Genomic DNA, 27,230 nt, shown 5'->3' with positions numbered 1-27,230 from the left:
TTCCCCGTCTGTGAAAGGGCGATGCTCCTCCTGGCACGGCCTCCACCCCCGGGCGGGACTCGGGTGGAGATCGATAAGCAAAGCTCGGCGGTTCCTACTCGGAGCCAGCCCTTGTCGGGCACGCCTGCCCGGCCCCTGCCGAAGGGCCCCGCTCCGCATAACCCACTCCGCTCCGGGTTTTGCCGCTCGCTCGGCCCGGCAGCCCGTCGGGGACGCGCTCGGCGCTGGGGCCGCGGCGGCGGCGCGCAGGGCGGGGTCGCGCCTCCTCCCCCGTCTCCTGTTTCAGCCGCTGCTACAGGGGCACCCAAGATGGAAATCCAGGGGCTGCTCGCGGCCCAGACCCCGCGCGAGAACCAACATGGCGGCGGCGGCCGCGGCGGCGCCGCTTGTCCCCGGCCACCTCCCCCACCGCCGCCGCCCGCGGCCTCCCGAGCCTGCGGAGGGCCCGGCCCGCCGGCCGCCTCGGCCCCCGCGCGGCGCCGCCTGCTCCTCCGGGGCCCCGAAGATGGCGGGCCGCTGCTGCGGCGAGAGAAGCCGCCGCCGCCGCCCGGGGAGGCCGAGGCCGCCTCCGCCTCCTCCGCCTCGGCCGACCTGAGCCTCCCGCTGCTGCTACTGGACGAGAAGCCGCCGCTGCCGCCGCCGGGCCCGGCGGGCGACGCGGCCCCTTCGGCCTCCTCCCCGCAGCCCCCGCTCCTGGCGCCCGAGGCCGGCGGCGGCGGCGACTCCTTCCTGGTGGTGTTCAACCTGGGCCGGGGAGCCGAGGCGGAGGCCGGCGCCGGCGCCGCCAAGCCCAGGCCCGGGGAGGCGGCGGCGGCCGCGCTCCAGGACGAGGGCGGCGGCGGCGGCGACGACGACGAGGCCCGGGGCGGCGCGAGCCCGGCTCCCCGCGCGCCCGGCAAGCCCCGCGAGCAGCCCCCGGCCCCGGCGCCCGGCGGGCCCCCGGCCGGCCCGGCCGCCGCCTTCTCGGGCACCATCACCATCAACAACCAGAACCTCATCGTGCGCATCGAGAACGGCTTCCTGACGCTGGCGGCGCCCGTGGGCGCGGAGCCCGGCGCGGCCAAGGGCGGCCCGCCGCCCGAGGAGCCGCCTCCACAGCCCCCGGGCGCCGCCGGCCCCGCGCTCTGTCCAGCCGAGCCGGCCGACCTGGGCCTGGCCGACCCCGTGGCCAGCTTCCTGCTGACCGAGCCCGCCTCCAAGGGGCCCGCGCCGCCCCCGCCGCCTCCTCCGCAGCCGCTGCCCCCGGGAGCAGAGGGCGAGGGCGGGGGCGCGGGCGGGCCGGGCGGGGGCGGCGGGGGCGTCGTGCTGGTCTACCACTGCCCCGAGCCCGACTGCCCGCACACTTTCCCCAAGAAGCACCAGCTGAAGCTGCACCTGCTGTCGCACAGCAGCACGCAGGGCCAGCGGCCCTTCAAGTGCCCGCTGGACGGCTGCGGCTGGTCCTTCACCACGTCCTACAAGCTCAAGCGGCACCTGCAGTCGCACGACAAGCTGCGGCCCTTCAGCTGCCCCGCGGGCGGCTGCGGCAAGAGGTTCACCACGGTCTACAACCTCAAGGCGCACATGAAGGGCCACGAGCAGGAGAACACGTTCAAGTGCGAGGTGTGCGCCGAGCGCTTCCCCACGCACGCCAAGCTCTCGGCGCACCAGCGCAGCCACTTCGAGCCCGAGCGGCCCTACAAGTGCGAGTTCCCCGGTAACGACCCCGGGCCGCCGCGCGTCCGTGCGTGTGTGTGCGTGTGCGTGGGAGTGCGGGCAGGAGCGAGCCCCGCGGGGCCCCAGCCCCTGTCCGGCGGCGCCCGGGAGGGGGTGGGGTTGGGACAGTCAGGCTCAGGGCCCGCCTCTGAAACCTACCGGGGGTGTCTCCAGGCCGGCAGGGCTGCGCTCGCGCCAGAGCCCCTCTCGGAGTCCGGTCCAGCGTTCTCGCGGCCGAACCTCCTTGGACGGCCTTGGCTTCTGATAGAATTTTACACGGCATTGTTCTGGCCAAGCCCGGGCACCCTTACACTGGAAAACACCCCTGCGAGTGCAGAACCGCTTTTTGCCTGGAGGCCAGCTTAGTAGGAAAGCTTACCAATGAGTCAGGAAGTCCATGCCTGGAGATTATTGGGACGCTTCCCTTTTTTGGACAGGAATCTGCGGTTAGACTTACCTAGAATTATACGAAGAATTCCCACAACTCTTTGTAATGGATTTTCTTCAAGAAGCTGAGGAATGGTTGCAAAAAAAAATCGTAGTGTGTCATTTTGGGAGCTGCTGTTTGTTGATTGAAAAAGCTTTATGTCAATCCTGTGAGTGTCGGAGGCCACTCAAAAATTCTTTTAAGACTGTTTTTACATGAATTTATAATTTGCCCTTAATACTCCCTCCCCCTCCCCCATGAATGCTTACGACAAACATTGAAAACTAAATTCTCACCGTAGTCTTGTATAGGTGAGGTCATTTCTAAAGTACCGTGAGCTCAGCTTTCCCAGTTAGGTTTGCCAGTGAGCGTCGGTGTCTGAAGGCTTGATCCGTCGGGGTATGGTTTGCTCCACAAAACACTTTGTATGTTGAACTTGGAGTCAGAAGATAGCTCCTCACCAGCATCCTGTTTCTTCATTTTTAGAGTGGGGATAAGACCATGTTGATCAGTGGGAAAGGGCTTTGTACATGCAGAGAGCCATGTCCATGTGAATCATTAGGAGAGGCATCGGTGCAGGGGGAAGACCTGACTTCTGGACCCCCTGGCCCATATCATCTGTTTGACTCAGGGCCTTAAGCTTAGTGTTCTAGGCTGCCCTGTGTTGTCAGACAGAATTTCTTCCTCTAGGAGTGTCCAGAATTACAGGTCCAGTTCATACCGAATATCCCATGAGAGAGAGAGGAAGAGCAGTGTAGTGGAAAGAGACTAAATTTAGAGTCAGACCTGTGTTCTTATCCTGAATCTGCTAAGTTCCGACAGTTGCCCCCCAAATTCAAATCATACTAATAACCAACCCCCACAAGGTACTCTAAGAATTGGTTTGTTTGTTTAAGATGACATCCATGGGAAGTACAGATTCTGGTCTCGTCTGACAGATGAGGAAGACACTCAGTCTCCAAGGTTAAATGAAACTCTCCGTGGTCACATACCTTGTAAGATTTGATTTCCTCCAATGCCAGACCAGTCAGTCCCTGCCCTGAGCTCCCTCTCATCAAAACTAATCAGGCGGAACAGGGAGTGAATCAAAAACATTATTTAGCAGGTTTATAGAACATATAGCACCAGGTTTGTCTGACCGACCCCACCTGCAAAGGCTATACTCTGTGGGGGTTGGATCTTAGTATGATCTGGGTTTGAGGGATGGTTGCATATAAATAAGGTATGGGTGTGTGTGTGTGTGTGTGTGTGTGTGTGTGTGTGTGTGTGTGTGTGTGTGTGTGTGTGTGTGTGTGTGTGTGTGTGTGTGTGTGCTTGCAGGTATAAAATGTAAACTTTGACCTTGGTGGGTGGGAGACTGAGTTGGGGGATTTTGTTGTTGATCAGTATTGCTTCTTTTTCTGCTTAGGTTGTGAGAAGACGTTTATCACAGTAAGTGCTTTATTTTCCCATAATCGAGCCCACTTCAGAGAACAAGAACTGTTTTCCTGCTCCTTTCCTGGATGCAACAAACAGTATGATAAAGCCTGTCGCCTGAAGATCCATCTGAGGAGTCATACAGGTTTGTCATGTTGTGCCCTGAGAGTGGCAGTGTTTTATTTAGTATGTAGGGGAGGAGTTTTTTGTAATGCCAGACTGTAACTTTTTTTTCAGGTGAAAGACCTTTCATCTGTGATTCAGACGGTTGTGGCTGGTCCTTCACCAGCATGTCCAAGCTGCTGAGGCACAAAAGGTAATTCTGATGCTTTAGAATATGTCCAGAACTCTGAGAAGGGCTGACATGTGAGATGAGCAAAGACTTGGATCTCTTGTACCTGGCCATGTATAGAGTGGTCTCCTTGTCTAGTATTCATTTTTTTAAAACTATGTGAAGAGTGTAGCTATCCACCTACTTTTGGATTTAAACACTATTTACTTTCCTGAAGACACTAATCATTACACAACTGGCATGATTCAGAGTGTAGCTGAATCTCAGGCCTACTTAGGTGGACTAGTGTGGGAGTGACATTTGTTTTTCCAGTTAAACAAGCTTTTACTTTCTCATCTTTCCCTGCCTTTCCTGCAGTTACATTAACCAAAATGTAATGTGATTGTTATAATTTTGAAGGTGAATAATTTGTTAAAGTAATGTCATTAGCAAATTGAGTTAGTTAGGACAAGTTTCGGGGCTCAATTAGTAAAATCATCTTCTCTCCAATACTTCTTTTGGGTAGGAAACATGAAGATGACCGGAGGTTTACATGTCCAGTAGAAGGCTGTGGTAAATCGTTTACAAGAGCAGAGCATTTGAAAGGCCATAGTGTGACCCACCTGGGCACAAAGCCATTTGAGTGTCCCGTAGAAGGTAGAATTTACTTTTCCTTTTTTTTCCAATCTGAACACTGCATGAGACTTGTATAGTTAATAATACCTTTGGTTCTTAGTCATTTGCTTTAAAAGGTCATTTTAATTGTATGTATTTGGAAAATGTTTAATGGTACTGTACTTTCTTTAATTGTACCTTTATACCAAAAATTACGTTTGAGCCACAATTTGTGTTAAATAGCTTTAAATATTATAAATATAAGATAAATGATAAATATCTAATAAGTTGATGATAAATAAACAATGATAAATAACCTAAAAGAAATGTAAATATAAATTATAGATATTAAATATAATACAATTAACATTTTACATATTCAGTTCACCAAGCATTGTTAAAAGCAATTCCTTCTCCATGCAGGCCATTGTGCTAGGCCCAACAAAAACAGAACTGAAACATTTCCTGCCTTCACAGAATTGAGGAAGAGGGAATGGGGCAGTGGTGAGGGTCTTCAATCCTTGTCTCTGTGTTGTTTCCACGACAGATTACAAATTCCTCAGCTCAGCTTATACAGGCTTTCACAGTCCAGTGGCAGCCTGCCTTTCATCCTTGCTGGGCAGTACTGCCTCTCACAGACTAGAGTCCAACCAGGCTGGACAAGAGCTACTCTTTGAACTTGCACAAACAATCGTTTTCCTTAGTTCCCCCATGAAATCCCTATCTTTCTCCAAAGCCAGCTCCTGCCTTCATGGAGCTTATTCTGTGATAGGAGTGGTGGACAGGGAAAGGTATTTTTGTTTTCCAGCAACACTGACAATTTTGATTTGATTAAGGAACAAGAACTGGAAAGGGTTGGAGGGCCGAGGAAGGTGTCCACATGACTAGGGAGGAGATTGATCATGACTGGAATGGCTTCGATTTTGTGGGCCACATGAGGCAGTTGGTACATTTTGGGCCTCAGAGAGTGGTCTCTGGTCTCAGTAGCAGACATTCAGTGCGTGTGCGTGCATGTGTGCGCATGCGCATGTGCGTGTGCATGTAAATATAGATATGTACCCTATACCCTCTCCATGAATGGTAAGCTTCTTCAGGGCAGAGATTACTTAGCTTTGTCTTCGTATCTCTGGAGCCTAATGCGATTCATTCTTCAACATAGACACTGTTGACTTGACTCGAAGTTCCATATGCTTTTGTTCCAGGTTGTTGTGCTCGGTTCTCTGCACGGAGCAGTCTATACATCCATTCAAAGAAGCATCTTCAGGATGTGGATACTTTGAGAAGCCGATGCCCTGTATCAAGCTGCAATAAGCTGTTCACATCCAAGCACAGTATGAAGTCTCACATGGCCAAACAGCATCACTTTAGCTCAGGTACTGTCATTCTATAGGGCAGCTGTGTTCAGTGGTGTGAAGATCTCCAGTCTGGAGTGGTGGGTCCTTTGGGTCAAGATTTCTGGGCCATTTCAAACTAGGTTTTCCTCTGAGCTGTCCAGGCAAGACTGGGGCTTGGTAGAATGGAAATGAGTTAACACTTGGGAGAGATAGCATAAAAGCTGTAGTACACTGAGTATGTGAAAGTCTCTATCTCCCCAACTCTCTGCTCCATCAGTCTGTCTTAAAGAATCTGTAAGGGAAGACTATCCAGTCTCCTTGCCAGCTAGATAAAATAACTTTATGGGCCAGTTCCAAATAATCAAGTGATCACTTACTCATAATTTGCATTTTCTGGAAGAGAGGGAATGGGGATAAGGAGAGGTATTGTCTTTAGAACATGGAAAATCTGACCCTGATTTTAGGAATTGCTTGTATTAATATAACTGGTAAACTAAAACAGTTCTTTACTCTGAAATGTGAAAGGTGCCGGAAACTGAGAAAGTCTCTATCAGCAATCAGTGTATGTTCTTGGAAATAGGTAACCATTTAACAGCTATACTTTCTTGTAAATATTGGTTATATAAACTGAGGATTATTTTATGTACAAAAGTCATAACATAAAAGGTTGTTTATCACTTAAAAGCCTGATTTCCTTCCAGTGGCTTCATTGAGAAAGTTAGAAGAATAGTGGGTATCCTTCCAATGGGAAAAGGGGACAATGTTAAGATGGGACAGTTGCCTTCTTTCAGTGTTCTTTCAGTTCTTCTGGTTATAACAGATTGTTGGCTGTAATATTCCTGTTACACCTGCCTAATCTCTTTCTTGACAAGGAGGGTGTACTCAGTTTGATTGTGAAAGACTAAAGCTAGACTAACAGAGCTATGAGGGGAAGGGAATAAGCATTTATTGAGCCTCCACCTAAGAGAGTCACTCCCAAGGACAGGGAAACTTATTTCTAGAGCTTTGGTAATGGGAAGTGTTACAAAGAGAAAAGGCCTTTGATTCTGAATGCTTGTGGGGAGGCCTGCCTTCAATTTTAGGTACCTCACTTGCTTTTGAATCAGAGTTAGGGACAGATTAGTGTTCATATCCGGTGACTCTAAACCCCTTTTCTCTAGAGCTTGATTCACCCTGATTAAGGCACTGGACTTTGGAGCAGCACCCACTTGGACCCAGAGCAGCCTGAGGTAGGGGTTGTCAGGAGAGAGGAGGCCGACCCACAGACCTTCTGGAAAGGAAAGCCTCAGCTCCAGGGAGTAGGTTTGGTTGTTCTGGAGGCCTGACCTTGTGTGTGAGAATTGTCATGACAGGCTTTTCATTGAGATCAGGAATGTTTAACTCCTTAAAAAGGCATTAACAGGACAAGTCTCTAATTGTTCATGGGCCTTTAAGATAAACAGAGAACAGCATGAAAGAGCCACTGTGTTTAGAGGGGGATTATTGCCAGAGGTGTTGGCTTGAGCTTAACAAGAGCAGGAGTCACTAACTAGTAATAAGGGTAACTTCCCACAGCAGCCCAGAAGCTAGGTAGCTTAAATGAGACTGAGGTTCTCCAGTTTGATGCTTGAGGTCACATGGCTAATAAGTGCTAGAATCCAGAGCCTGGATTTCAATCCCAGTTTCCTTATTTTAATCCCTGTACCTCTTCCATTATGCTCTGCTGCCTCTTACTGGAAATGGCCAATATGAAAAGTGTCCCAAACATAATATGCCTGGATGTTAGTGTGATGAATGAAAACCTCTGAGATACAGTTTCTGGGTAATTAATAATCAATATATTAATTAGTTTAGCTTGTAATTAATAAATTAATGGCCAATAGTGTCTCATAATCAAAGACCAAAGGGAGGCTCTAAATCACCGTAAATCCCTTCTGAAAGGGAACTCCCCTGACAAGTGCAACTCATTGCTGAGTGGTAGACATTTAATGAGGAGGTAACTAAAAGTCTTCAGCTCCTCCTGCTGAGAAGTAGCTTGATCCTGAGATTCTGCAGCCACAAGGCATCTGGCCAGGGGAAGCCAACTCCATCTGTATTTCTCTGGTTAGTTTTCTGCTTCATAAACTAGGGTACCCAAACTCTAATGGAGGAGATCAAGGACTAGAGGTTCCACCCCCAGGATTCTGTTTATACTCTAAAGACAAGTTAGGTTTTCCAGTTCTGGTGGGGTGGAGCCAATCTTTTTATTAATGAGATTTGTTCTGTGAAGTTTGGATTCAGTCAGAGCGCCACACTTGAGGATCTAGAGGGCTACTTGTAGCCTCCAGGTGGCAGGTTCCCCACCCCTGACCCAGGGCATTCTTTTCAAAGTCCTTTATTCTGTTCTCATATTTTTCTCTGTGACTTCGATGAAGGAATAGACTTACAAATTTAAATATGCAGACTATATAAAGCAATAAAGAAATTCATGATAAAGGTCTTGGGCATTTAGTGGACTATAAGCTGTCTGTGAATGGACAATAATTTATAAGTCAGAAAAGTTAATGAAGTCAGAACCTGCAGGAACAGAACTGTCTGAGTGTAGCTCCCAAAACTTGACCCAAACATTCAAATAAGGCCTGACCAGGATTGAGTATAGACTCCGTACTCAGCCTACAGGATTTTTAAACTTAACCCATTATAGGCCAGCCATACTCCAACAAAGAGACAAAGAACCATGACTTAACCAGTACTGTACAAAATCAACCACTTATAGATAGGATCAGTAAGAAAAGGATACAATCTTCTCATGAGTCATCACAGGAAACTGAAAAGGAGTGGTGGAAGGCAAGCCCGGAAGTAGTGGTGTTTTTTGAAAAACAATCCTCTGAGAGGAAAGTCCAGGAGTAAAATGTGGTCAGCATTTTCAAATGCAGCAGATGGGTTGAGGAGGATTGGGACTGATGAAAGACTTCTCAGGTTTGGGAGGCTGGGAGAGAGCAGTTTCTGTTGAGTGTTGAAGTCCAGTTGCATGAAGTTGAGGAGTGATTAGGAGAGAAATTAGAGGCTGTGTATGTAGACTTATACAAAGTTTGAATGAGAAAGGAAGGAGAGATACAAGGTGATAGTTTGAGAGACTGGAAAGGGGAAGGTTTTTTAAGCATAGTGACAGCTTGGGAATGTTTGAGGGAAGGAACTGTAGATAATGAGAAGCTGAAGATGTGGGTGGGGAGCTGACTGTGAATGAACAGTCCTGGAGAGGAGTGGGAGATAGGACCAAATGGACACATGGAAGAGTTGGCCTTGGCAGGAACAAGGATTTCTTTCCTCTTTTTCAGGTACTGGTAGAAAGGAGAGGAGAATGAGAAATGATGAGGTGAAGGGGGGAAAGGGAGCTCATCTTGAATAGTTTCTGCTCTTTCAGCTGGGGGAAAGGGAGCCTGGGGAGGAAGAATGTGAAGGACCTGAGCAGAGTGAAGGTTTGGAATAACTTGTTTGGGGAGTGAGATGGGGAATCCATCAGGGAGGAGTAAGAGGACTGCTTTGCTACATTGAGGGCCTGGTTGAGATTGGCTAACATGACCTTGTAATGAATGTGTTGTGTGGGCATCATTTAGTAGCTCATGACCAAGACCAGAGAGGTGGGGATAATGGAGTAATCCAGGACAGCAGGTTAGTGTAGAACAAGGAAGGATTCATGAGTGGAGGCTGAGGTAGGGTCCTAATGGTACTGTTGGGTTGAGAATGTAGAAGGACAAAAGTGAAATCTGGGGAAATACTGAAGGAGGACAGCATGGAGGTCTTAATGAGGGGGAAGAACAGGAAGAGGTAAACAAGACAAGGGCATGGACAGATAGGGCAATGTAAGAGTTTCTCATTACGCCAAATGTAGTAGGAGAAGTGGGAAAGCCTGAATAGACCAGTCTGTCTGAAGCACAAGAGGTGTGAAAGGAGAAGTAGTCAGAGATAGTGTTGAATTCTATGCAGTAGGCATGGGTTAGCCATACAAGAGATTTGAGCTAAGAGGTGGCATAGATTAGAATCTGGTAGCTTCAAGGGTTGAAATGGAAAGGTGTGGGAGTGAGCCCAGAGGTTGGGAGACCAGTAAGGAGGCAGATGAAAGTAGTTCAGGGAATGAGAGCTTTACTAGGCTGGTGGCAGTAGGTAGTGTAAGAGTGAATGACTGGCCCCACATCCTTCCACAGTATGATCCAACTTCAGGCCAGGACCACAAAGGTTAGTCCTGGGGAAGTCTCTTCTTTGAGGGTTTCAGGTAAACTTTAGAGCATTCCCAGTGCCCTGTTTGAGTCTGAATTGAATCCCTCTAGCAGATCCATCTTTCTGGTGTTGGAATGGCTCTACTGCCAGATGGAGTCACTATTTATCTGCATAAAGGCTTCAATTGAGTATAAGCTGTGTCCCTAAAATGGGGTATTTTGAAAAGGAAAAAAATACATTGATTATGGGCTATAATCAAGCCTGTATTTACAAACCAGATTAGGGGACGGTATGATGGGAAGTATATTCTATATTTAGACCAATACAATTTATTGGTCACTAGATGAGCACATGGGCAGTGGATATGATTGTGGCTGATTATAGATCATTTAGGTGCTCCTCTTGGACATAAAATTTATGTAAAAGTATTTTCCAGATCTTGAAGCGCTATATAAATGTTAGCTATTGCTTGCTTACATAGGTTACGTATTAGCATATGAGCACAAAAGTGAGAGCAAACTGTAAGTATGAGTTTCAAAAGGTTTCTCTGGAAATAATAGCTGGAAAGGAATGAAGACTATATGTTAATTTCATAAGTATAACTCATTGTCTTACCTAGAATAATGATGGCTATTTCATTGTTTTTTAGACCTCTTAAGCCAGCTTGAAGCTACAAGTTTTCTTACACCCAGCAACGAACTTACCAGCCCAGCACAGAGCGATCTTAGCAACGTAGACCTTGTGTCTCTTTTCTCTAACGTATCTAGTAACAATTCTGCAATTACGACTGACATGGCGTTAGTAAACTCGGGCATTCTGACAATAGATGTTGCTTCAGTGAGCTCAACTCTTGGGGGGAACCTTTCTGTTAATAATAATAGTAACTCCTTGGGGCAGTCTGTGGATCCACTGATCCTGGTGGCCAGCAGTGACATGCCTCACAGTCTCGATAGCTCTCTGTTGCTGGGTACTACTGCCACAGTTTTACAACAAAGCACTTTAAATTTGGATGACGTCCAGACTGTCAATGCAGAAGCATTGGGGTCTCTGGCATCTCTGTCTGTGAAGAACTCTGGTCAAGATCTTCCTGCTCTGACATCTAGCAATAACTTAACAATAGAACCAGCCGCCTTGACCCCGTCCAGCAGCCTCCCTGGGACCAGTGTTCCTGGACTCCTGACGCCACCCAAAACTGAACAGGACTTACTTCCCAGCTCGGACATTGTTGGACAACAGGAAGGAAGCAAAGTCGTGACTCAGTTTGTATTCTCCAACCCAACAGCAAGCTACAGTGCTCAGAAAGAAATGGATCTCCACACAGTGCCTGGAAGCTCATTTTTGGTAGGTAGTAATTGATGGAATGGCCTTTGCTATATCCAATTTTGAGGATGCTTTTTGACTTAAATTTGATTCTTGTTGATTGACCTAAGCACATGATGTACTGGAAAGGGCATAGAACTGGGAGTAAATAACCAATTAGTGACCATTCATGTAGCACTGAAGGTTTACAGAATACTTGACTTCAGTAGCTACGTGACCTCAGATGAGTCCCTTTAACTGGAGTCTCAGATTCTCCATCTGTAAAATGAGAGAGCTGGACTAGACAACCTCTTCAAAGTCCTCTCATACCTCTGACTTGTTATCATGTATTCTTTCCTTACTAAAGAAACCTGCAGTTTTCAGTAAAGGGAGGAGAAAATTCATGTGCTTTTCTGAATTTCACCTCCTCAAATGCTTATTTTGTACTTGACAATTTCTGTCTTTCTAAAAAAGCCCTTAAGGCAGGTGTCTTCGCCTTGTTTGTGGCATGGACCCCTTGGGTTGCAGTAGTCTGACAGAGGTTAGGGACTTCTTTTTCATTAAAATGTATAAAACAAAATATATAACTTTATTAAAGAAACCAAATCTGTTGGTTTATCTCTACGTTCTAGATAAAGCAAGTTCGCTGACACCAGGTTAAGAAGCCTTTCCTTAAAGGGTTTAAGAACCTGAGGCAGGGAGGAAATGACCATGGTGTGAATAGTTTTAAAAAGTCAAATTACTAATTTAACAAATTAGACATGAAGGAATGTAATGAGAAAACATAAGGGAGCACATAATGTTTGTGTGCTTTTGAGTATTTGTGAAAAGTTTTAGAAATATTTAACCTTAAGACTTGGTTTATTCCAGACAGATTCTTACAAATAAATAACCAAATATTTTTGGAGGCATTCAACATCCTAACAATCTGAACTGGGAAGTATACAGCTATCGTTCTCTTTGGCAGTTACAGATTGAAAGTCTAATAGACTGAGCCTGCACTCACCTTGGAAATGAACCAAAAGATCTTTGGCAGTGGGTGTACCCAGCTCTCCTCTAAGTAGCCAGGGAGAGAAACTGAAGTCCTAAGCAGTTCACTGTGAGTGTTTCTCAGGGTTGAGGAGTAACCCAGCCTTGACAGAGAGTCCTGCTGCTTCAGGTTGGATCCTCATTGCCCCCTGGAGCTCTTCTCTTGCCTCTGGTCACTGCTAGGGAGTTAAGCAGAATGCACCTCCAATTTACATTCCCAGACTTACTTTACTTCCTGACTTCTGCTCAGGGCTAGACTGGCCACAGTACTTGGGTTTGAGTCTCGGCTTTGCCACTCAGTGCCTGTGTGATGTTGGCCAAGGGTTGGACTAGAAGGTGTCTAAAATCATTTCCAGTTTTAAGCCATATTGTCTAATGAAGAGAGTAGAGAAGAAAAACGAGAAATTTTCACTTGTTTGTCTTATCATTCAGTTAACACAGCAATATAATGAGACTTCCCTTATCCAGAGATCTGGCAGCTTCGCCTGTTGAGAGCAAGGCTGAGGACTAGGAGATGCTTTTTAAAAAGCCAGCAGGCGCCGTGTAACAGTAATGACATCAGCTAATCTGTAGCATTTACTCTATGCCAAGTGCTGCAGAGTTAGCCTCCCCTCTTTACTAACAGCAGAGCTCTTCCCCTTGTCCTCCTGTGGACTTAATATTTTAAACATATTTCTGACAAACTTTGTCATTTGATTTCCTTGATCACAGCAGATGAATTAGAATCAGCAAAGAAAAATGAGTAGTGGCCCATTGGGTAACTGGGGAACGGTAAATAGTCAAGAACAAAAGAAGAGATTGGAAACAAAAAGCTAAAAGACCCACAAGCCATTTTAGTCTGGGCAGACATTCTGACATGGCTTCATGGCCCAGCGTTCTTTTTAACCTACAGCCCAGTCTAGTCACAGAGGTTCCTAGGGACAATCCAGTCACCAGGAAGACTTTAGACATCTGCAGTATTCTTTCTTTAAGCAGACACAGAGGTGTGAGCTGTAGTTCAGATTTCAGTTTTGCCCACCTCAAGCCCAGGAAGGTCTGGGGTCATAGCTTGGCCAGAGGACCATAGGACTGGAGAGTTACTTCTCTTGTCAGTACTCTGGACAGGTCTTGACCTCTTCAGTCATATAGTTTGTACTTTGGTAAGAGGGAGTTTCCCCACCTGGGAGTTCCCTTTAACCATAAAGTCAAAGGTACAATCCCTGTCTCTCTCCCTGTGGTTAAGTGAAATGATTATCCTGTTTAAAGGGGGTAAAATCCACGTATGTGTGGGGCCTGCTTTCTCTAACAGATCTAGTTAAATGAGGGGTTCTGTAACCGCATGTATACACAGATACAGTTGGATGTGGAATTTGGGTTCCTTGTGTGCTAATGTGAGATTTGGGGCTTTCATTGGGAGTCCTGGCATTATTTTTGTAAAAAGATTGAAATGTTTAACTTTGTCTGAGTAACAAATAAGTTCCGTAACTTATGCTTTGCTACCCTTGCTTTTTTTTCATTCCTTTGTTGTTTAGATCGAGTGACTCACAAACTTTTCTTTGGTCTCAGGAAAGTGGGGGCTCAGCAAGAACTGATTATCGAGCCATTCAGCTAGTCAAGAAAAAAAAAGAGAAAGGGCCGGGAAGCAGCACAGGTGAGAAGGGTGTGGCCCCTTGCCGCTGGCCCCAGAGGTCCAGTGGGGTGCAGGAGACCAGAGTCTCCTCTTGGTAAACAGTGGGTCATTTTGCAGCAGTCTATTTGGAGATCTGCTTCTGATATCTGTCCAAATCCTATATTATGGTAGGATGTCTCTTTCAAAATCTGCAAAGTGCTTAACATCTTCCTCAGAGTTCAATGTAGGTTTATTTTACTTCCTTGGAAAGCTGAGGGGAAATCATATCACCTATATCACTAGTGAGGCTCACTATTCAAAGGGACTTGGCTGGAATCCTTTGGTAGGAGGAAACATTTTCCTGAGATACAGTTTTGGAAAGCAGAGTATCTTTATGGCAGCGTTCTTCCTTTCGTGCATCTCTACAACTTTGCATGTGGCTGAAACACTGTACAGAGGATTTTTGTGGGGAGAGGGGGACTCTTGGATCTGTATATATGGGGGCGGGGAGCCCCACTAGAGCAGCATCTACTTAGGGTACTCAAGAAGTGGAGTTTTGGCTCCTGTTGGTGGGATGAAGGAGAAATATTTGGGGCAGTGATCCAAGTAGAATTAGGACTTGGCTCAGGGGAATAAAGAGAAAAGATACTTTTGAAGTACTTAACTATGTGTAAAACACTGAGGCATCAGGGATTCAGAGGAAAGAGACCAGGTCTGCTTTCAAGGACTTATGTCTGAGTGGGTGCAGCTCATGGTGAGTTAGGTTGGATCTAGATCAGTAGTTTGAAATGATATTCAAGGTTAGTTGAGGTTTGAAGAAATCAGTGAGGTGTGTTCTATTTTTGTTGGGATGATAGTAGTTTCCTGGGCTCTAGGTAGCAGCATCCTCTCAGGCCTAGTAGGCTGGTTCAGAGTCCTTGGTGCCATGGGAGGTACCACCAGTGCTGCTGGAAACAGGAAGGTGTCTGTCCCAGGTGCTCCTCAAAGTCTAGTGCTGGGGGTTGGGCACCCTCCCAGACCAACAGTTGGGGAAATTCCTCATCTAATTGGGGCAGGAGCTGTGGTTACTGCCCCACTCATGCTGATACACCTCTCAGTGACAGGAGGTAATCACCAGGTGAGCCAGTCCTGGACCAATCGATGGGAGACATAACATCACTTGGTCTTTGCCCTTTATTTGGAGGGTAGGGGGAAATGGCTATTTTTGGACATATTTGGTTGGCTGTCTTGAATCCTAGATCATTATGCCTACTTTTTTTTTTTTTTTTTGCAAACTCTACAAAGGGGGCCTTTGCACCTGTTTCAGAGTTTGGTCAAAGTGTTTATCACTTCCCTGAAAAGTTGAGGGGGAATTCCACCAGTTGACACTGCTGTAGAGCCCAGGACTTAGTAGTGGAAGGGCTGTCCATGTCCTTTAGCCCCTGCATGAGTCACACCTTCTCAGGACCTGACCCTTGGTACTATGTAGACCAAGGGGGAGGGCCCTTCTCTTCAGGTAAACCAGTGATGCTACAGAGGTCATCTTCACTGATTTCACAGATGAAATACACACCCAGCATATGGCATGTAGCTGTTTGAGGGTTGCCATTCCATGGCTTGTTTTCATCTAATTCAGCTCACTCAGAAAGGCCATGCTGGTGGCAGGCTGATGTCTCAAGGGAAGAACTCTGTTGTAGAACAAAATGTGGAGGTTCTAGCCCTTCCTGCTTTAGGAAGGGCCTGAGAGACTCAGTTCAGCCCTCTCCTCACTCTGATTCTTGCTGTGCGGTCCCTTTAACAGCCCCTCCAGTGGGTGGTCAGCCCCATGACAGAATGCTATTTTTTCATTTCTGTATGCACCGTGCTTTGCAGACATAGTCAGTGCATAGACATTTGTGCAAATTAAATTCATATCCCTGTTTTACAGATGAGGAAGAGGTTCAGAGAGAAAAAAATGCCTTGTCCTGAAGGACATCACTTTAAAAGTCAGAGGAAGGCACATGAGCTTCTTGAGTAGCACATAACTACTCCCTGCTCTCTGTTCTACATCCAAGAGAGCTGCACGTTCCCCGCTTCCTCTCTGTCTTTTCTCCTCTTCTCCCTCCACCACTCTCTCAGTGCTCTGAGGACTCAGTTACTAACTGCCTGGGCTATGGCAGACAGTCTTCATGGGTCTCCCACCTGAGGATTCCTCTGCACTCCACTTCAGCCACAGTGACACTCACCTTGCTTAGGCATGATTCTGCTCTAACTCAGAAATCAGCAGTGATCTCTTCAGGCCTGGCCCTAGCACATGCTGTTGTGGCTTCCATTACTGCTGCAGCTAGTACTGTCGCTACCACCACTACCACCACCACCACTGCACACTTACTTTCTTTCTGCATTCTGGCCAAAGCCAGCTTGCTGTCCCATGAATGCCTCTTACACTGTATCCTCCAGGGTAGAGGATGCAGTAGAGTCATGTTTTACATGAGTGTTAGGTTCTAAAGTCAGCGTGGAAGGCAAAAATCACATGTAATCAGTTACCTTTTTAAAAATCCCTTAAATTTGATTGGCTTTGAATTTGATTTCCTTCTCATTAGAGAGCTGCATATCTTCTGGAGGAGGCTTGAGGGTTCTTGCTTGAAACATGTTAATAACCACACATTTATAGTTCTTGCCTTTCAGTCACTAGTTTAATGCTTTTTAAGTCTTTACTTACGCGTTCGCCATTTTTGATAAGTTAAAAACACAATACTTACTTATTTGGATGGTCCATATGTAACGCTTTGCAAATGCAGTGGCCACAGTGGGAATGATGAGAGGAGCAAAGCAAGGGTTTAAAACATGGGAAAGACTTTCCAATTCTTGGGGTTGAGCATTTTCCAGTCATAATACAAAGGGTCTAGATGAGGCCGTGGTCATAGGAGGTTGCCCCCAAATGTTCTTATCCATAGGACAGGCTTCTCTCTCCTATCAGTGACCAGGGGTCCAAGCCCACCTAAGCATCAGGGCCAGGTGAGAAGGCAACGTTGTGTTTTCAGATAAATTAGAGACCAAGGGCACGGGAAGCCCTAAGAAAACAAAACCCTGCACCTGTGGCAGTGGGTGCTGGAGGGGGTCCCTTATTCTAGGGTGATATGTGCAGTTGTAGTGGTCCTAAGTGAAATATGCATATGATGGCACAGTGTATTGAAGTGAAAGATGAATGGGTTTATTCCCAGCCGTGGAAGATAACTGGCCCTAATGACATCCCAAGGAAGGAGGCAAGAATCTGGTCTGCAGGTGGCTCCTTTGGCATAGATTACTTATACATGTTTAGACTTTAGTGCCTTGGAGAAGTTAGGACCATTCTGATTTATCCCCAGCCATAACGCTTCAGGATCCTAGTTTCAGGTCTGTGTTTAGCCAATTGGTAGCAGCAAAGCTGTAGCCCCTCCTGACTCATCTGATTTAACCTCCTTCAGATTAGGAATGAGCTAAATCTTGTGACAGTCCCCAGGCCAAATGGGAAACCAAAGTGTTGTCTGCTGAAACATTCTCATAATGCCATCTGCTGGTGGTTTTAAGAAACAACATTCATTTAGCATTGTGCTCTTAAAAATTTTTTTTTTAATTAATTTTTTCTTTTTCCCACCCTCCCCTTCCAATTGAGGGAAAATAGAAAAACAAAACCTTAAAAAGAAAAAAAAGAAAAACAAAACCTTTGTGGCAAATATGCATAATCAAGCAAAATAAGTTCCCACACTTATCACATCCCGTTCTGTCTCTGAGTCCATCACCTCTTTCAGAAGGTAGGCAGCATTGCTTAATAAAGTCATAAAGATGGACATAGAATTGAGAGCTGGAAAGGACAGGCCATGGAATCTACTTTTCTCATTTTATAGGGAGGGAACTGAGGCCCATAGAGACTGAGTGATAGTCCCAAGGATATACAGAAAGTTCTATCTCCTTTCCTTACCAGTGGCATAACTGAAAATCTACTTAGCTTCATAAGAATCAGGCTTTTAAGTTCAGTTCTTTCTATTTTAGTATTTCTTAAATGAAAGCAAATGTGAGAGGCATCATGCTCCAGCATATAGAGAGCTGCCCTGAGAGTCAGGAAGTTGTGGGTTCTAGTCCTACCCCTGATGCGTACTAGCCAAGTAATTTAACACCTTAGTGCCTCAAGCAACTCTGTAAAACTGTAAGTTGCAAATAGGCTTAGTTGGTAGAAGGAATATCTATACTGGAATTTACCGATACAAAGTGAAATCTTGGGGACTTGGACACCTCCACCGAAAGTAAGTGGCCAAAAGATGGAGTTTTCCTCATACAATGACTTTTTTATAAATTGGCATCATTGAACTTATTAATAATAATAAATAAGACAATTTGTTGTCAACAGCGTGGGTGTATGACATTAATCATTTTCTTGTCTGATAAATATTTGAAACAATGAATGAAAAAACAAATGTGCAGTTGGCCTGGTAATTCTATTTTAGCCATCTTTAGCCTCCTCAATTTTATGCACATATTATAGTAGCATAAATTCCTACTTTAGTTCCACCTGGAGGCCTGGGAGGATCTAGGACTATAGATTCTTAAATCTAGAGCAACATGCCCTCAAGCATTGTCTGGGCTGGAAAGGCTCCAAGCACAGACCTAGGGAGGCTGGAGAGGTTCAGAGAATATCCTCATTAGAAGCTCTCAGCTGCCAGGGAAGGAGCTTTGGGCCACAGAAACTCACAGACTTACTCTGTCCTTTGTGAATCTGTACTGATGAAGTCCCAGAATGGCAGGAAACACTTCAGTGTCGTTCTGGTTTGTAAAAAATCAAGCTAACTGTCATGTCGTGGTGTTTGGAGGTTTCTTAGGCACTGAGACTTGACTTCTTGGGGGATTTTAAAATCTAGGAAAAGGTGTCACAAAGGAAGAAAAGGAAGCACAAGCATGCTGAATTTATTGGTTTATCTACTTTCTTTCAGGGTCGTCCGGATCTACTCAAAGGAAATTGAATGGTGGTAAAGTGAGTCCCACTAATTTCTCCACAAGTCATACCAGCCGGTTATGTGGGAATATCACAGTGCCGAATGGAGGCTTAACTGTACGAGACCCGGCCACTGGGGCGCAGTTTGTGCAGATTCAGTTACTGCAGGTAAGATGCATGATGAACCCCAGACGTTTGTCAGGGGTCTGAGATGTCGGACAGCTCCAGCATCTCCCAAGACGCCTTGCTTCTGCCTCTAGATGTCTCTTTGGTGCTTGCTCCATCAGAGCAGATCACAACCCATCTGTGCCTCTGCTTTCTGTTCAGCGATTGCTTGTGTTCTAGAAATTCTCCAGGAGGCTCTGTCCACAGTCAGAGACTCCTTCCAAAGCCTCTAACATTCTGTGACTGAGCTTGGATGTTCCAATTCTGCACAGATGCAGTGAGTCGTCCTCCTTCCAGGCTGACTACTTTTGTTTTGCACCATCTCCAGGAGCATAAGTGTCTGTTAGTGACAATATGCTACAATCTTTCTGTTGCCTCCTCAAAAATTTATAATTCTCTATTACATTTCTGAGCATTTTGAGTAGAGAAATGAGATAGTATCAGATAGTCCAGTAAAGGACTTGAAAGCAGAGATTAAAGATACTTGTTCTACCTTTAGTCAGTGATTATCATGTACTGCACCAAAGGCAGCTCAGCCAGTGTTTATTATCCCCTTGTCCTGGCCACCAGAGGGGATACAGCTTATAATCATTTGCCTGATTCTGTCTGTGTTAGTTCATTTAAGTCTTCTCATATTTCTCTAAATTCTTCATAGAGGCATCTTACTACTTAGTAATAATAACAATAATATTCATGAACCACCAGATTTTGGTCATTCCCCAACTGATGGACAGTTACTTTGCTTTTCACAAAAAAGTGTTACTATGGCTATAGCATGTCTTTGTGCGTGTGCACATGTTCCCTTCTTTTTCTTGACCTCTTTGGGTTACATGCCTAGCAATGAGATCTCTGGGTCAAAGAGTCAAACATGTTAGTCACTGCTCTAGCATAATTCCAGTTTGCTTTCTGGAATGGTCACAGCAGCTCAGAGTTCCACTAGTAATGCCCTCCTACTACTCTCTAAGCCCTCTGGCATTGACTTCTCATCTTTTGTCATCATGGCCAATGTGCTCATCTAGATCTTTTTGACAGAGAGTCTAATCATAACTCCCCCTCCTCGCTGTACTTATGCAAATGACTAGAAGTATTATTATGCACCATCCTAGTCATTTCAGCCAGGGTTCCAGCCTGTCAGCATCTTTTTGGATTCTGACTCTTATCTAGTATGTTAGCTATTCTAATATGTTAGTTATTTAGGTTATTAATAAAAATGTTGAGCATTGAGGATACTTGCTAGATTTTTTTCCAGTTGACACTGAGTTAGTCATGTACTCCTTTTTGGGGCTAAGGGAAAGTCTGAGTAAAATACTCGAATAACTTGGTTGTCCACAGTTATTTTCTGAGCAATATAGTTAGTCCCCCCTCATTTGAGGTCTTCAGGTAGAGGCTAGATGACCCATTACCAGTCACTGATAGAATGTCAGCTCATTAAAAGGCGGGATGACTTTTTTCTTTCAGGAGTCTTAGTTCCTGGTACAGTGCTCAGCACATAGTAACCTCAGTAAATAGATGTGGATGGATTGGCTTCTGAAGTTCCTTTCACTTAAGAGGTTCTGCGAATGTGGAGGTTCACGGGGCCTGATGCTTTGCTTATATCTTCTCCCTTATCTTCTGTTTCAGCTTCTTGTTAATTTTGTATTGTCCATTCCAGCCCAGAGAGCATTCTCTCTGAAGGGGAAAATGTCGTCTTACTGTCATCTGTTATCATCCCCACATCTCTTCTTTAAACCTGGTACATAGTTAAACCTCTAGCATGGTTAACACTCCCCTTCCCCCTTTTTGTTAGCCTCAGCTTTCTATAGTGCTTCCTATGCTAAGTGCTTTACAAATTTGATCTCATTTGATCTTAAAAACAATCCTTTCAGGTAGGTGCTATTACTATCTTCATTTTACGTAGGAGAAAATTGAGGCACACAGGTGAAGCGACTTCAGGGTCATGTATACAAACTATGCTGGAGTGGTCACTTGTCCCGCTCACTCCCTTTAAATTCTTATAATTTCTATTACATTGACCATTTCTTTCTTGATGGTTGAAATTAGAGTTTAGAATAGCAGTTCTGGTTACTGCTACTTAGATCTTTTTAGTGAAAAGTTATCATTAGTGGAGTTTGATCAACTGGAAGCAGCTCTCCACTTTCTTTTTTTTTTTTGTCAGGCCCAGGGTCGTACAGCTAATAAATGTCGTGTCTGAGATCAAATTTGAACTCAGGTCCTCCCAACTCCAGGGCAGGTGCTCTATTCACTGAGGCACCTAGCTGCCCCCTTTTTTCTTTCTTTCTTTTTTTCTTTCTTTATTTTTTGGTTATGTTTTAAGTTCTGAACTCCCCACCCTCCACTAGAGAAGGCCATGATTTGACACAGATTTATTGATCTATATAAACCCATACTATTTACATTTCTTTCTCTGGAGCTGTGGATAGCATCTCTCTTCATAGGACTTTTGTAGTTTATTTGGTATTTATGATATTCAGAATAACTTGGTTACTCCCAGTTATTCTTATTCTTATTGTTATTATTATGTATACAAAATTCCCTTGGTTCTGCTCATTTCGCTTTTCTTTATTTCATTCAGATCTTTACATGTTTTTCTAAAATCAACCAGCTCATCATTTCTTACAGTGTAGTAATATTCTGTCATACTCATATGCCTCAGCTTGTTTAGTCATTCCCCAGTTTGTGGGCATCCCCTCGAAGTCCAGTTCTTTGTCCTCACAAAGATTGCTGCTGTATAAATGTTTAGAACATGGAGGCATCTTTCCTTTTTTCCTAAATCACCTTGGGAAAGAGACCTAGTAATGGTATTGCTGAGTCAAAGGGTATAGACAGTTTTATAACTCTCCAGACATAATTCCGGATTGCTCTCGAATCTCCCCTGCTTCTGCCCCAGTAATACAAATAAAGAATTCCCAAGATTCAAGAAGAGAACTCTTCAGTGATAGGAAGAGGAAGAGGGAAAGGACTCGTAACTAGGTCATTCTTACATAAAAAGAGCCAGTAAAATTGAGGATCAGTTCACTAGCCTGTCCTTCTCCTGCCCACCTCCCCTCCACCCCCAGCCCACAGACTGATCTGAGACTTTGTGGAGGCCCAGGTAGTGTAGTGGTAGAGCTTTGGGCCAGAAGGTGCACCCAGTCTGGCTCCTTGGGTGTTGTCTAAATGCTAGCTGCAGTTGTTACTGATCTGCACAGAGACTGCCCACGAAAGGGCACCACAAGTCACATCGCCAGTGTCTGCCAGCAATGTGACCAGGAACCTCTGCTGAATCTGCTTCCACGTTTGTCAGATCAGGCTCATAATACCCCCAGTCTCTCCGTGGTTGTCCATAGATCTGGAGATGCCTGATACAAGTGTTTGCTGGAGCTAGGCCCGACGGTCACCTGGAGCCTCACATTGCCCTAGTGAGTGATTCAGTGTGGGGGTGTAGACAAGGCTGCAGTGATTGCTCCTGAGCAGACATGGGAGGTTGGTGAAGGTGGTTTTGGAGAAGTGAGAACTTTTCATTGATAGGGACATTCTCTAAATGCTTCCCTTCACAGGTCACACTATACTAATTGTGTGAAGCCCTCATTCTTAGTCAGTACAAAAGAGATTATTTCAACAGTGAAAAAACCCCAAGAAGATGACAAAAACATGGGTTAGAATATGGTGTACAACTCCTTGCTAAAGCAGCTCCAATTTGCCTACAACACTTAGGCAAATATTAAAGGCAAATTGGCAGGGGCCTTCATTGAGGAGGAAGAAGCCAGACAGAATTACACTTGGGAAGTCGTATAGTGCATCCTACATTTTCAAACGGCTCTTTCCTGCAAAAGCCTATTTGTTTCAGTAATCAGATTTTGCCAGTTATTCTTAAATGGCTCTGAATCATGGAACGCTGATTTCAGAAGAATTAAAATGACAGATAACCCAAAGGACAATGGAAACATGATGGAATTAAGAGCCTGAAACGTGTTATCAATGATGACTTGTTTTCAAGACAAAAAAAGTATAATGAGAATGAGACAACTAGGGATACCTCAAATTGAGGTATATTGGTGCCCCCAAGGTCCTAAAAGAGAAAGGTATTCCTCTGGTTTGCCTCTTAGATTGAGGAAAATGGACAAGGTTTGCATAGAGTATTAAGGTATGGAGAGGGTACAGTCTACAGTGATAGAAAGAATGCTACCTAGAGCTTCCAGAGCATCAAAATAAAGGTGTGTGGGAGCCATGATGTGGTAAATGTGGGGATAGGTGAGGGTGGTGGGAACCAAGAGTTCATTCCAAGAATTTTAAAGTAAATTAGTAGAAAGAAGTCAGGAAGAAGTTAGTGTAGGAATCAAGTAAATTTAAACTAAATTTTATTTTTTCCAATTGTAAACCTTTGTTTTTTCTGTCCTTCCAATTGAAAAGATAAATCAAAACCCTTGTTAGAAGTAAGTATTGTCAAGCAAAACAAACCTTGATGTTGTCCATGTCCCAAAAGGTGTGTCTGTTGCATATTTGCTTCATCACAGACCTTCTAGAGTCTTGATTGATCACTGTGTTGGGCAGATGTTTTCAATCTTTCCGGAGAGCTCCTTTTTATGTTGTAGATGATGCTGTATAAATTGTTCCAGATTTATGGTAGTGGAGTGCCAGCAGAAGAACGTCCTCCCTTAGACATTTTTCCCCTGTGGTGTATTTTACCAGACTGGGATGCTCTCACAGATCCAGGTCACTTTGCCGGGTGCCAGGGATGCAAAGCAGAGGAAAAGCCACCGTGCCTTTAAAAAGCTTACGTTCTCTTTGGGGAACCCAGCACACCTGTACATAATCATTATAGGATAACTTGGAGTGGGGAGGGGAATGTAGGACAGCTGGGTGAGAGGAGTCAGGGAAGAATTCCTGGAAGAGATGGTCCCTGAGATGAACCTTGAAGGAATCATGTGTTCTGGGGAGTGGAGATGAGAACTGTGTACACTCTAGGCCGGGATGCTGTGAGTGATGTTGGAGATAAAGGAACAGGGAGCTGACTCTTACTTTTCTTATAATAACTGGCTTGGTTGAAAACCCATGCTTCCTATCCCCTCGGTAGTAACTGGGTGTCTGGTCCTGTCCTCACCTGTCCTGCTACTACTCAAAACCCAGCAGAGTCTTCTTGGGTTGGACAAGAGCAGTTGACTCAGTAGTGTTTGTCCTCTGTGGTGGAGGCTGCCCAGCATAGGGGCACGGTCATCTGTGAAGTGAATGGCATTTTATGACTTGCTGTTAGCGATAGTGATAGCAGTAAAAATGATCCCTTATGAAAAGCTGGGAAAGAAATTGTTCAAATGAATGAAATGTATGGAAAGTCTTGAAGAATTTCTCTAATTGCTGCTTCCTCAGGATGATCCTCCTGGTGATGGAGATTCACCCTTCCAGCTCAGCTCTCAGTCCTCCACATCACATTCTCAACTTACCGTGGATTTGCCAGTACATATACTTCAGGTATGATTTTTTAGAATTTTTTTCTTATTGCCAAATAGCATTAGCTTTTAGTTAAAATTAAAGTGTCTGATAGCAAGGAGGCTTTGATGATTTTTCAGAAGATAAAAGGATCTTGTCTGTTTTCTAGGTACTTGTATCTTTTGGCAATCACTAGTACATTCCAGTAGAGAAAATACGAGTTCTGTTTCTTATAGTATAAATACAAAGATTTTTTAAAATTTATAAACATTCATAAACACACACACACGTATTTTAACAAATGCAGTGCAGTTGCTGTTCACGGTAGTTTTCACAATCTCACTCTAAACATAGAGAAAGCTGAATTGAACAGTGATAACCATTTTTAACAGAAAGGAACCAGAGATTAATTTGCCCAAATTGAACAGTGAACAAAAAATTCAGAATGGATCATGTGTGTGTAAATAAATGATCAACAACTTAAATACATTACCTTAAGTATAACTTAACTCAGTTTCTAACAAATGCTTATTTTTCACATGTAAAAAGTCCAAGTACTTCTTTAACTCCAAAATTCTCATTTCAGTTTCTTGCAACTTTTAGATTTGTTATCTGTTGCATTTTATTGGTAGTAGAAATGCCAAGCTAAGTCAGCTCTTTGAGGTCTGAGAGTCTCTGAGTGGTAAAAAGTGATATGGCTGCCTAGGGAGGGATGTCCAGACTTCATCAACCCTTCCCATTCCATTTGAGTTAACATTCTGTAGGAACTCCCAGCACTTCTAATTCTGGTACTCACTCTCTGTTTTGATTTCATAGGAGCCACATACTTCAACTGAGGATGACGCTGGTTCTGATAACTCACAATTCACAGGAAGCACAATAAACTTACAGGACCTAGAATGAGACTATTAATATTGCTTTGGGGCAGGGAGGGGATGCAAAGAGTGCAATCATGCTATGGAAAATGAAAAAGATGTTTCCAGAGCTTAACTTAATTTAATTTTTAAAGAAAATGTGAAAAAAAATGGAGCTAATGCATCTTATTTTCTGGTTGCACACAGAGAGTTTCTTCAGAGGACTCTTGGATGTGTTAGTAGATGTTTGCCTTCTGCTTGGACTGTTAGGAAAGGGTCCCTTGGGTTGGGTTGTATGAAGCTGCCTTGCAAGATAGAAGGGCTACGATAAAGCAAGCACTTTGATCCAGTAACTTACACCACTTTGGTTTGTGAATCTGCCTTTCCATTGTCAAACTTGATCCTCAGATCATTTGTTGCATTAAAAAATGACGACTTTTGGGAAGATGCAAAGATTTAGGTCAACCGGTAAATACAAGACTATCTGACCAGTCTCTGGGCACTTAGACTGGAAGGGAAGAAGGTATCCTGAGCCTGACCCTGTACTGGAGAGAGGCCCTGCTGGGTACACCTGAAGCCCATCTGCTGAGCTATAGGGGATTGTCCTCTGATAGAAAGGAGACAGGCCTTCCAGACACCTTGGCTGGCTCTTCCTCTTTCTGGATGCCCTTGGGATAGCCCTGTTCCAAGTATTTGGACTGTAAGATTAGAACTAAGGGCGACCTGAGAGGTCATCTAAGCCAACCTCCTTATTTATGGAGGAGGAAACTGAGGCTCAGAGGGTGTCATTGCAGCAGCATTTGAACCTACATCTTCCTGATTCCAAGTCCAGCCCTCTGTCCATGATGTTGCACTGCCCATGTTCAACATGGCATTTGTTCTGCTGAAGTGTGTGCCTGAAAGGTCATAAGCAAGCAAAGGTGTGAGTCCCAGTGTCAAGAACCTGGGATTTCTGTCTGTGGGCACCCCCTCCACTGATGCAGGCTTCAACCCCATCTTGTCTCAGAGCTGCCTGTGTCTTAGGGGGCCAGAGGCAAGACTGATGTGCAGCAGCACTGCCTGCTCCCCTGCACCACTCCCCCTGGTGTGTGAAGAGGTGGGGGCTTCCCTTCAGTGCATGTTCGCCTGTTTAGAAGAAGAGGAGAAAGCAGGACCGTGGCGTGCACATGAGAGGGCTTCTGACCATCCTGCTTTCATATCCCACATCAAATTTGGGCCATAGAGTTTACCTTTTAAAAAATTAAATTTTGCCTTTGAGTATTTGCATTTGGTGGTCACTTGGCACTGCCTACAAAATTACGTATAGGGCTCGGTGACAGTACGGTTTCTGTACCTTCCTTTGTGAGGTCTAAAGGTGTGCTTTGTAGAATACGTATAAACAGGACTTTTGACAAAGGAAGCCATGTCATAAGAAAGGACATGAGCTGCTAACCTTGCACATATTTATTTGTTAGTTACAGTTATGGAGTTCACACAGGGTCATTATGAAATGCTTTTCTTTTCTTGTGCCTTTGGAGGTCTATGCTTGTGTAAAGATGCTGTTTTGTTTCTCGGACCCGAAGGGAATACAGATTACTCCTACTTCTGCATTTCTTGAATTTTTAGACTTGTGCTCTTTGGAGCAATTCCAGCAAACCTCTGAGACTCCTCATCTGCCCTGCTGTCCACACTCCCCGAAACCCCCTCTCAGCCTGTCGCAGCAGGGCTGTGCCCTCATGGACACCTCCTCTTTATGGGCACTCCTCTCTGTGGAATTGCATGCTGCCTCCCTGGCCGCCAGCCCATGCCAGTGTGGCTGGAGAACGTCCTGATCCATTCCCTCTACAAGCCCAGGCTCCTTCCCACCCTGTCATGGATGCTCCCTCCGGGGAGGCTTGTGACTGTGGCTTACAGGATGTATTTGTGTGTCACTAAAATGGGACATGTACTGACTAGTGGTCACATTTTTATTGGCTTTGAGGTTCATTGCTGGCAATGGACATGACCCCTAGTGCAGATGAATTAATAAAGATTTTTTTTAATGGTCTTGCA

At 45.1% G+C, this 27,230-nt stretch overlaps 1 protein-coding gene and 1 long non-coding RNA gene across 2 annotated transcripts in view; one reads left to right on the top strand and one right to left on the bottom strand.

Annotated features, from left to right (window-relative positions):
* The window catches only part of LOC140497431 (uncharacterized), a 35,211-nt gene extending 32,929 nt beyond the window's left edge, over positions 1–2,282 (bottom strand). Inside the window, exon 1 of the long non-coding RNA XR_011964685.1 lies at positions 1,855–2,282. This is a non-coding gene — a long non-coding RNA (uncharacterized lncRNA). The remainder of the gene's footprint in view (positions 1–1,854) is intronic.
* Positions 231–27,230, top strand: ZXDC (ZXD family zinc finger C). The gene is made up of 10 exons (XM_072598357.1): positions 231–1,696; positions 3,531–3,683; positions 3,776–3,854; positions 4,336–4,466; positions 5,627–5,797; positions 10,584–11,275; positions 13,808–13,892; positions 18,776–18,945; positions 24,286–24,387; positions 25,162–27,230. The coding sequence occupies exons 1-10, from the start codon at positions 310–312 to the stop codon at positions 25,246–25,248; spliced, it is 3,057 nt and encodes a 1,018-aa protein (XP_072454458.1). The 5' UTR covers positions 231–309; the 3' UTR covers positions 25,249–27,230.

Source organism: Notamacropus eugenii, chromosome 3 (assembly GCF_028372415.1).
Source record: "Notamacropus eugenii isolate mMacEug1 chromosome 3, mMacEug1.pri_v2, whole genome shotgun sequence".
Lineage (NCBI taxonomy): Eukaryota > Metazoa > Chordata > Mammalia > Diprotodontia > Macropodidae > Notamacropus > Notamacropus eugenii.
Note: the sequence above shows the minus strand (reverse complement) of the source record. Positions and strands in the feature narration are given on the sequence as shown.